Source organism: Salvia hispanica, chromosome 1, assembly GCF_029641045.1.
Source record: "Salvia hispanica isolate PSC_SH4W2 chromosome 1, Shi_PSC_v1, whole genome shotgun sequence".
Lineage (NCBI taxonomy): Eukaryota > Viridiplantae > Streptophyta > Magnoliopsida > Lamiales > Lamiaceae > Salvia > Salvia hispanica.
Window position 1 is genome coordinate 42,359,241 of NC_142692.1, and position 12,372 is coordinate 42,371,612.

Genomic DNA, 12,372 nt, shown 5'->3' on the forward strand with positions numbered 1-12,372 from the left:
TAATAATCAAAATGAAGGCTTTGATAATGGTGTACAAAACCAATATTGTTTTGACATAACATAACTGCAGGAACCTTAGCTAACATATAACTAACTGACATAAAGTGATAGAGTTTGATGTCGGATAAATTCACAACAAAGCCAAAAAAAACCATATCAGCCTTAGATGTCCATTCCTACACAAAATGCCCACAAAAACAAATATATTAATTAGTCTAATGTTAGGTCCCTGCACAAAAATCCCATGCTACTCAATCCATTTCCAGCTGAATGGATTTCACATCGCATTCTCCTTCTCAAGAACGCGGTACACATATCCTGCCTTCTTTTCTGGTGGTATACCCATGAAGATCTCCAACCTAGTATTTTCTTTGCCAATTATGTCGCACAAATCATACCTATCCCGATCGGAGAGCCCAGAAATGCCACTGAGCTGCTCAAACACTGCCTGCCTTGATTTACCAATGTCAATCTCGTAGCCAATCCTGTTAGACAAATTATCTAGACGAGAGTTTGTCTCAGTATGGAGTTTCTCGAGCAGCTGAAGTAGTCCATCACTGTCGTCTGAATTTTTCCGCTTTCGAGCAGCTCGTTTGGGATTGGAGGTTGGGATAGATGCACTCTGTGTTGTGCTGTCCTCACCATGGTCAGTTGCTTCATTGTAACCAATTGGCATCTCGGGAGAGTTCTCATCAAATGTGGCATTATAGTCACTGTTGTAGCCACGACTAGCATCATCAGTCTCTGATACTCTACGCGATCTCCTAGCCTCCTCCATATTCTCAGCAGGTTCACCACAAGCCCTGTCCTTTCCAAATATCAACCTCCAATCCTCCAAAAGGGGCCATGCTTTAGTCCTCATGCCTTTGAAACTACTATCTCCCTGTGAACAAGAGTAGTAAGCATCACTATGAACTATGCATCATGTAATTACAAAAAAATTAGGAAGAAATCCAAACTGACATTAATGATATGATCCCACTGCTCATCACTGCAGTCAATCTTGAAGTCATTGTGGACATTAAACCCGACCCCACTACGTTTGAGAATAATACAGAGGGCATTGTAGCTCTTCTTCCAAGCTGTTATCTTAGACTGAATATGAGGCTGGGCCCTCAAATCGGTGGTAGGAAAATCATGGAGTAGGTATTCCTCCACTTTGTTCAGATAGCCACCTCTAAAGCCATTGTCTGCTTTCCAACCAGTCGCAACTAACTCCTTCATCGCTGCTATAAGCGCAAGCTCTTCCCTATCCGACCAGCTCCGGCGTGATCTGTCTACCCTCCGTAAGCGAGGCCTCCGATACTGGACTGCACCTACAGTCCTACACAAAAGTTATGCATAAGTTGAAGGTTCACCACATGTCCCAGTAAAATGAAAAGGCATAGTTTGTATGTCGCAACTTACTCGGATTGCCCTGGCTCAAACTTCCATTGGGCATTGTTCGACGAAAATGAGACATGGCCTTGTGTGTAGCTGGCATTCATACAGGCAAACATAACAACAACAAAACAAAAAAAAATAAAATCGGAGCAGCACCTTAATCAACTCGCAGCTATAGGTTGATGTAAGAAACATGTCAATAAGTTCACATTGGGTATAAACTAGAGATGAAATCAAAATATATATTCTGGGACCGTAAAGACAAATTTATATTGATATCACTACAAAAGGGAATAATGAAAAATTAATGGACAGAAGAACTCAAATACTAGATCATGAATGAAACTTAGCGCCGTGTATGTTCGAATAAAGTCATGGTAGAACCACACATGAGTTGTAGCAAATATAAGAAGAAAAGTGACAAAGTAAGAGTGGGTTCAATCGGACAACCTGGTAAATTCTTGAGACCGAGCTTCAACGGGAGAGATAATCCAAAGGAGATGGTCACCACTCTTGGCTGGATTGCATTTTCTTCTGCAATTGTAAATTTGAGAAAGTTCGACTGCGGCGCTGAGAGAGATAAATTGGGGTTTTGTTCACAATGAGGGTATAGATGGAAATATCACCAAACCCTAAGGATAACTTAGTCATTTTCGAAAAAGGGGATCCTGACTACGTGTACCAAACACCAGATTATTAAAAAATGTAAGATATACCAAACACCCGTTCAAATAGTTGTCATGTGCAATTTTTTATCTATTAACCTATGTTTGCACTATTCCATGATAAACCCAAGATCGATACCAAACGCACCCTAAGAAATCACTTCAATAAAAGCACACAATAATAATAATAATAAAAATAATAATTACACCATTCAAAATTTATTACTCACCTCGTCCCTAAAAATTGGTCACTTATTTCCACTTTTGTCCGTTCCTAAAAATTTGTTGTCTTTCACTTTTACTATTACTCCACTAACTAATTTCCACTCACATTTTATTATAAAGCTAATACTTTATATAAAATTAATACCCACATGCCACTGACTTTTTTCAACCCACTTTCTATTAGTATATTTCTTAAAATCTGTGTCGGGTCAATTGGTGACGAATAATTAAGGACGCTTGGAGTAATATTAACACAATTTAAATTTTGACGGTAGTTGACTTTCTCTTTTAAAAAAAAAAAATCTTGTACAGTATGTTTTCTCAAATACTCCCCCGTCCCACAAAAGATGTCACACTTTCCTTTTTAGTTTATCCCACAAAAGATGTCACATTTCCTTTTCTGGAAAAAATTCTCTATCACGTGAATATAAAAATTATATTTTCTCTCTCCATTTAACACACAAAACAAAACCTCCTAAAATCCTATGTCGTCCCACAAGTGTGACATCTTTTGTAGGATGGAGGGAGTAGTGAATATCTGTTTTGATATAAATAATACTCCTGGTTGTTGGGTTTAACTTAAAAGATGTAAAAATCCCAAATAATAAATTAATTGATTCAAGAATTCCATCACAATTTCAAGAAACAGAGGGTGTTATTTTCTAAAGAAAAATGACTACATAAATTATACTAAGGCTGCGTTTGGTAGACGGAATTGGAGGTGTGGAATTGGAATTGAAGCCTTCAATTCCAAATCTAGTATTTGGTATCATAAAAATTTTTGAATTTAGAATTGAATTACAATTCCAAATCTTCCAATTCCACAATTTGAATTTTATATCAAAAGTAGTAGAATTCCAAATATTTATTAAATTACACACACAATGCATAATTATTACACACATTGCACACACACAATCACACACACAGACACACACTACACACATCCTCTCACACACACACTGCACACACACAGCAAAAACACACACACACACAACAAGCACACACACTAAGCAAAAATGCACACACATTCACACACACACACAACAAACACACACAAACAGCACACACATTGCACACACACAATCACACACGCACACACCACACGTTCACACACACACACACTACACACATCCTCACACACACACACACACACTGCACACACACACAGTGCGTACACACACACACTACACACACACACAACACACACATTCACACACACAGCAAACACACACACACACACAGCAAACACACACACGCACACACCACACGTTCACACACATCCTCATACACACACACAGCAAACATATACACACACACCACACACACACCACACACACACAGCAACCCCACACACACTGCACACACACAACACACACACACACATAGCACACACATTCACACACACAACAAAAACACACACATCATACACATTCACACACATTCACACACACACAACACGATTCAAACACGCGCGCACACACACACACACACAACACGATTCAAACACACGAGCACACACACGCACACACATACCACACACATTCTTACACCCACTACATACATCCTCAAACACACACACGCACACAACACATAGCACACATTCACACACAGTGCACACACACAATACACAACACACACATTCACACACACACACACACTGCACACACACACACTCACATTCAATTTTTTAAATTCAATTCCATATCAATTTTTCATTTTGCCAAACAAAGGATTTGGAATTAAATTCCAATTCCAATTCCTTCCAATTCATTTCCAATTCTAATTCAATTCCAATTTCGTGTACCAAACGGACCCTAATAGTTTTTAATTAATATATGATCAATTCTATAACTTTTGAATGCTCGAATTTTGATTTGGGAGTTGTGAACTGCAATCCGACTCTCACGCGCTGGTAAGTCGTGAAATGCAGGTGCAAGTCCCATATAGCAAAATCCATAAATTCCATAAAATTCAAACTAGGAAGAAAACCCCGAGTATAGAAACGTCGTTTCATGTGTATTAAAACAATAACGTTTTGAAGAATCAACGTTTCTACTTACTAGCAATGGTCGTTTTAATATTGCTAATTTTATTTCAAATAATATCTCAAATTAATACTCCGCTGTTCCATGTTAATAGAGTCATTTTTCTATTTTGAGAAGTTCCAAATTAATAGAGTCATTTCTAGTTTTGACAAAATTAAAAGTAATTCTCTCTTTTACTTTATTCTCTCTTCATCTCTTTTACTTTATTCTTTCTTACTTTTTTCACCATTCTTTTAATACACTATTCTTAAACTTTATGTCAAAAAGAAATATCTCTATTAACAAGAAACGAATGAAGGATAATTTAGTAGGTTGCTCACATGCAATTTCTCTGTATATTTTCAAAGCTATATACGAATTTAACATGGTTAAGAGAGTGCTTCCATAAAGCCTTTAGGACTAAAGTCCCTTTTTGATCTTTAACATATGACGATTTTATGATTTTAGTCCAGAATATTATCTTTAGAATTATTTGGTCCCTCACAAATAAAAATGGGTCACAGTTAGTCTGAATTGGACGGAAATGATTAAATTTAACGGTCAACGAATATTAATTGAATTTTGACCGGATTAAATTAATAATTAAGTTAAAAATTACATGCCGGAACCGGAGCCGGAGCCGGTCCTCTCCCCTCCACCGCCAGAATCTACATCTCCAAAATTGCTCAAGCTTACTGCTCTCATCTGCGAGCTCGTCGTTTCTCCTCAAAACCACTCTACTCTTTTTCCTCCAAATCGCAGCGGCAAGACTCCAATTTCGGCTCTGACGCGGAATAAGCAAGCCCCTTTCCGAAATTCTCAATGACTTGAACAAAAAAGGTCCCCGAATCGCTTCTCAAATCCCACACCGAACCCTCTGCTTCTCAATTAGATACGTTCCTTGGTATTCTCCCTCTTTTCATCTCCTTTTCTTCTCAATTTGGAATTTTGTACGAGTTTGTTCTTCAAATTCAAGCTTCTATCAACTTTGCAGGCACGTATTGAATCGAATTTTGAACCTACACGCACCAGGTATGCACACATAGATCATAATTAGGGTTTAGGGTTTAAGAAGATGGACTGGAAAAATTGGGAAGGGAAGAGGAGGGAGATTGAGCTGGCGGTTGACACCGTATGGCGGCGGCGAAGATGGGACCGGCTTCGGCGGTGGAGGAGAGGGGACCGGCTCCGGGTTTGTAATTTTTAACTTAATTATTAACTTAATCCAGTCAAAATTCAATTAATAATCGTTGACCGTTAAATTTAACCATTTCCGTCCAAAATCTAGAATAGTACTCCGTACTAATGTACTTCAATGTTCCTCAAAAATAAAACCCGTCAATATCACATTCAAGCTGTCTTGTTGTTTTGTGGTGATTCTGTTACTTTGAATTCTTTGATTTGGCCTATGAATTTGTGCATTATAAAATTGGATGCCCTGTAATAAAATAATTGAAACATATTAGAGGCTTCATATATGGTTTGGACTGTAAATGATAAAGAAAGTGAGGAGGAAAACCAGTTTTAATAGCAACAAATGGTTGGGACCGTAAATGATAAAGAAAATGAGGGGGAAAAACAGTTTTCATAAATAAATATGGACTATTTCTATGGCATGGATGAAAAAAAAATGAGTCTATTTTTATGAGATGAATGAAAAAGAATACAACATTAGTATAAAAGTAGGATCCACCTTCCATCAACCTTTTCTCACACACTTTCTAAGTATAGAGTATATTTCTTAAAACACGGGTCCGGTTAAATGTGGCCTTATAATGGTGAACGGAGGGGGTAGCTGTTTCTGTTTGAGAATTTTGAAAACACATTAATTTCCTTTGTTCTGTTTTCCTTATATCAATGTTTTTTTCTTTGCTCTTTTCTCTAGGTTTTACAAAGTTAAGTGTAGTCTCTCTCTCTCGTCACTACTTCTTTGAAGTACTCCCAATCTTACGTTGAGTTTCTTTATCTGAACCCTTTGTTCATATTACTTCATACTTGGAATTGGGAGTAATTTATATGGCTTCGTGTTCTACTTTCTAAAAGAGCATTACAAGTTATAAAGTTTCTTAAAATTTGATCTCTTTATGATTTTCCTATTCTCTTAGTTTGGACTGTTATCAATAAAAAGAAAAATCACATTCTGTATATTTTATTGGTATTAATTTCAATTTGTTACTGACTGAATTTATGGACTACAAAATCACACAAGTTATTAATTCAACAATTATCTATAAGTTCAAGCTTGGTCTTGTACATGACCAAACTATATTCCTACATTATTTACTTCATCGGCAGAAAAAATGAACACCAACACCACTTTGTATAAGAATAATTAGAAAGAACATCTCCTAACTAAACCGCACTTTTCCTACAATACCTAGCAAAATGCAAATCATACGGTGGACACGTTTCGATCAGTTAGGCATTTTATCAAACGCTTCTAACTCTCGCTTCCACAACATGAAGAAGATAAAGGAAAATACTATGATCAGATTAAAATAAATAAATAAAATAGATAATGATAAGGATAAAATAAATAAGTAAAATAGATAATGGGGCTACATATTGGAATAAGAGAGAACCCACCAAAACTACTCAAAGAATTAGTTTTCGGAAAAAAAAAAAGTACTACAATAATTGTAAAAATAGGCAAAATAAAAAAGAAAAAGGAGTGGCATTTCAAAATGGGGTATTTCATGTCAATTAAACTTTTCATAATGGTATACTAGTAGTTTAATAAAAATCGTATTTCATCAAATAAAATTATTTAATTTAATATTATATTTATATTATATTATATTATATTATATTAATTAATACTATTAAATAAAATAATATGACGTGAATTTGTTGACGTGTGATAATATGCAACCACAAAATCCTAAGGGCATCCGCATCGCGTCTCGATGCGGTCCCTATCACGTCTCGAAGGGACGGGCTGGCATCGAGACGGCGATGCGGCATGCATCTCGTCCCGAAGAGACGAGCCGTCTCGTCGGGCGACGCGCTCCGAAGAGGCCGACCTCGAGCTGGCGAGACACGCACGCGGTGTGACGCCCACTCGCCGGCACGCGAGTGGGCGTCGTAATAATGACGTCATAATTCATTTTTTTTAAAAAAAACAATTTTTCAAAAAATAAAAAAAATAAAAAACGGTAATGTGACCGTTTAACGGTCATATTTTAAAAATTTTTATTTTATTTTTATTTTTTTTATTCTATAAATACTCTTCTCATTCTCCATTTTACACACAAACACACATCTATTATTCTCTTATTTCTCTTTCTTTCCTCTCCAATCACTTCTATAAAATCATTCCTTTATTTTTTTCTTCTCCCAAATTTAATCAATTATGGATCCATTTGAGCAAATGCGTCGAATAATGGAAGAATCGCTTAAAGAAGATCGACGTAGGGAGGAGGAAGGCGCCGCGCCTCCTCAAAGGCGACCCCAGACTTACATCCATTGTAACCGGTTGGAAGTCGCCGCGAGGTTGGAACGTGATTACTTCAGTCGGAACTCGGTATGGGCAGATATCTACTTCTGTCGCCGTTTCTGCATGTCACGCGCGCTATTTTTGCATATCGCGAATACATTGGCGGCACGAGAAGAGTACTTCAGAGAAGGGATCGACGCTGTTGGCCGTCCTAGCCACACGACGCTGCAGAAATGTACTGCAGCGTCCGTCAGCTTGCTACCGGATAAACGGCGGATTCGTTCGACGAATACCTGCACGTCGGAGAATCCACTAGGAGACTTTGTTTGATGAAATTCTGCGAAGGCGTCCGGGCAGCCTTCACCGACAAATTTCTAAGAAGCCAACCACCGCAGATTGCCAGTTTCTGCTCCAACTTCACAAACAAGTGCACGGATTCCCCAGGATGCTCGGGAGTGTTGATTGCATGCATTGGCAATGGAGGAATTGCGCTGTGGCGTTGAGGGGGTCATACACGAGCGGCCACAAAGGAACCCACCCCACCGTTATACTTGAGGCCGTCGCCGACTACCGGCTAGACGTCACCACGGTTCATGAACCGCCGGTTCCCAGTTCCGAACCGCCGGTTCAGGTTCAACAAAATAATGAACCTGAACCGGCCTGCCTAGGGTCAGGCGGTTCCGGTTCTGGTTCCGGTTCAGTCACGGTTCCAAGCCGGTTCAAAACTGGCGGTTTCCAGACGGTTCCGAGTCGGTTCCATGGCGGTTCCGTTTCGGACCGCCGGTTCAATACCAATTTTTTTTTTAAATTTTATTCCGGTATAGTACTAATTGTAGAGTTGTAGTTGTAGTCGTAGTCTTGTACTATCGAATAAATAAATAAAACAAGAATGACAATTGACAAATGGAGTAGAAGTCGACAATCGACATTGGAGTTGGAACAATTGGAATTTTATTGAAACAATCATACAATCATACAAATTTGAACGATATGTGAATGTCGATATTACAAATACAAATGTTGAAAATTGAAATTACAAAAGAATCAAAAGACTTAAATAAAAAAATTTGAAGTAAAAAACAATAAATTATAAATGTAAATAGATAGTATATAGGGGTGTGTTATATTGCTAACTATTAAAATTGCTAACTCTGCTAACTCATCAATACAATGTATTAAAAATGTCAACACAGTGACATCAAAATGTCAACACATAATATCAACATATTATATTGAAGTTCAACAAAATTATGTGTTGACATTTTAATGTCATCGTGTTGACATTTTTAATACACTGCGTTGATGAGTTAGCAAGTTAGCAACTTAAGAAAGTTAGCAATTGATCACCCCCCTAGTATATATATATACTCTTAGTCGGCGAAGGAGATGTTTCTAGATAACTAAATTGAGGATACCTTTAGCAATTCAACCTTAATTGTTGAGTTTAATTTTAACCATCAACAATCATGGTAGAATTGTCAAAAGTCTCCCGGATTTAGTTTTATAGAGAAGTCTTCTTCACCGATTAGAGTATATACAAATACAATAATTGTATTTGTATATTTTAAAGTTGAAACAAATTGAAAAAAAAAAAGAAATAAAGGAAAAGGACTTGAGCCCAACTTAAATTTAAAATTTAAGTTGGGTTGCCTACGTATCCTTAATGCCCGATTACATTAAGGAATCAAAGTCCACGTAGTTCTCTTACCTTACTTACCTATTCGGCTATCGACGGACGGCGGTAGACCTCCAACTCATTCTTCTTGTTGTTGTTCATCTTCGTCGGGGTAGTAGTCTTGGTCATTTTGTACTTGGGTACTGTTCCAATCTGGCTCTTGGTCTCTAATGTCAGCCGAACACCAATCATCAAGTAACATGGTGGCTTCCATATTTTGGCCGGTTAGTCTACTTCTTCTATCGTCCAAGACGTTGCCTCCAACACTAAAAGCGGACTTGACGGCGACAGTGGAAGCCGGAATTGAAAAAATCTCCTTGGCCATTGATGCAAGTATGGGAAAATCTTTCTCATGTGTTCCCCACCAATCGAGGACGTCGATTTGGTTGGGAACGGGACCTTCATCTTCATTCAAAGAAAAACGTGAGTCAAAATATAAATCTAACTCACTTACCGTCCTCGCCGACGAACTGCCGCCGGTGGTGTAACCGTATAGGTCGGCCAATTGGGATTGTGCGTCGGGGTCATCAACTTGAAAGAACCCAAAATTGTGTTGTTGTTGAGGGGTGGGTCGTTGTCTCACTTGGTGGGTACTGTTGTACTTGGCTTCGTATTCGACAAAGAGAGCTCGTAACTCAAACTCAAATGCATGTTTGATGACAGAGAGATTGGGGAGGTTTATTTGGAATGTTTCGGACAAACGTACATTGTAGCTCTCATTGGTGTCGTCTTGCAAAGACCGAAGTGGTTGAAGATCAATAGAACCAAAATTCGTGTAATAAAATTCTAAAATCTTCAACGTACCGGCTAATTTCCATTTTGGATCCAAAACCTTTGCAATCAAAAACACTGATGGAATCTCACGGAAATACTTAAGCCATTTGTCAATCATATAATATAAAACACACATCAACTCGGGATTTGAGACGGAATTTTTCATAGACGTCTTAAAACCAAGTGATGTGTACATGCAATGCTCTAAAACACGAACAGATGTGCAATAATAAACACCGGATAACTCAACAGTTGCATTTTTGAAACCTTTGAACAATTTAAACAAACTCATGCTTTGCTCCCAACATGCATGCGTTAGATATAAATCATCAACGGGATTGGTCCTAAAAAAATCAATCAAATAATCTATATGCTCCAAAGTAGAGTTCAAACAATCATATGTGGAGTTCCATCTAGTAGACACATCAAGAGAAAAATTTGTGTACCTTATTTTCTTTTGACGACAATACTTTTTCCAAGCCTTACCAATAGGAATCTTCCAATGGATCAAGCTTACGACAGTTCTAATAGGATCAACATGCTTTTGCCACAAAGATAGAGCATCTTGTACACATAAATTTAAAATATGACAAATGCATCTTTGATGAAAATACTTACCATTTATAACCGGGGCACAAGCCGCAATTAAGTAGGCAATACTTGCAGTGTTAGCGGTTGCATTATCAAAACCAACAGAAAAAACCTTATTGCACAATTTATATTCATTCAAAACTTGAATAATTAAAGCAGCAATTGCGGGTGCGGTGTGTGGTGTAGGAAATTGTCTAAAACCAATCAAACGCTTGTGCAGCGTCCAACTATTGTCCAAAAAATGACATGTAATGCCCATATAAGAATTTCTTTTAAAAGAATCAGTCCACACATCAGAGCCAATATTTACTTTGTGACCCAGGGTGGACAAAAGACGTATTACTTCTCTTTGTTTATCAAAAAATTGTCTGTTGTTAGATCTTTGGTGTGAAGTTGCGGGTATTCTTTTAGCACCCACATTAAAAGCGGTTTGCATAGTGACTTCATATTTTTTGTCATCAAAAAAATTGAAAGGCAAATGCTTCATTGCAGCCCATCTAACCATGGCATCTTGAGCGACTTTATGATCATATTTAAAAAGAGGCGTACCTGTTGTTTCAGACGCACCGGTCGGGAAGTTTAGTTGGGTTTGGGATTTAGCGGTCCCATATTCGATTGGATGCTTTGTCTTTAAATGACGATGGAGAGTACCATAGCCCCCACCGGCCGAAAATGGGTAGAATTTATCGCAATAGTTACAATATGCCACAAATTCACCGGTCTCTTGTTGAGTGGTTCCATCTAGTACCGGGACTTTTTTATAATGTTTAACAAAAATATCCGATTTCAACGCCTTCTTAGTTTTACCTCGCCGGGTTTGAGTTTGAGGAGGAGGAACCGCTTCATCATTTTCACCAACTAGTCCGGCGCTCGTCGGAGGATATTGTTCCGATCCTCCATCTCCAGTTCCACCATTACCATCGTCGTCGTCAGATGATAAATGCACGTCCCCATAAGAGTGATAAGACTCGTAACCTTCGCCGCCACCGGCACCCATATGGCTAAGTACCATGGCAGCCCTATGATCTTCTTCGGCCTGCAAATATTATATACAAATGGAAACGGTGTAACTATATAAATAAATGTGTAGTACCAAAAACAAGAATATATTTATATATTATATATAGTTGTGAATTTAAATAGAATTTGTAAAATTAATTTCCAACAACTTACTTGCAAACGCATAGCGGTTTGTCGGGAAACCTCATCCATAACCTCACGACGACTAGGGCGCCTTGATTTCCGACGACCACTTTCATCTTGGTCTTGGGCAATTCCCTTGCCCCGCGACGAGATGAAGACATTTTGGAAATTGAAAAATAAAGAGAGAGACGAGAGTATGATATTATGATAGTAGTGAGGGATGAATAGATGATATTATGATAGACAATTGAAGTAAATTATAAGAACAACAACTTGAGCAAATTAGAGAGAATGGAGATAGAGATGAGAGAAATTGTGAGATTAAGAAGAGAAATCCTTGTTAACACAAGAATGGGGTGAGTAGAAATGAAGGGGAAGGGGGGTATTTATAGGAGAAAAAATCAGAAGTAATAAAAAAAATTAAATTAAATTAAATTTTTGAATCGGCCGGTT

At 37.9% G+C, this 12,372-nt stretch overlaps 1 protein-coding gene across 1 annotated transcript; it reads right to left on the reverse strand.

Annotated features, from left to right (window-relative positions):
* Positions 1 to 5,005, reverse strand: LOC125223904 (uncharacterized protein At2g29880-like). The gene is made up of 5 exons (XM_089061817.1): positions 4,920 to 5,005; positions 1,834 to 1,953; positions 1,408 to 1,476; positions 964 to 1,324; positions 1 to 883 (listed from the first exon to the last, which is right to left on the reverse strand). The coding sequence occupies exons 1-5, from the start codon at positions 5,003 to 5,005 to the stop codon at positions 278 to 280; spliced, it is 1,242 nt and encodes a 413-aa protein (XP_088917943.1). The 3' UTR covers positions 1 to 277.
* Positions 5,006 to 12,372: the final 7,367 nt, after the last annotated feature.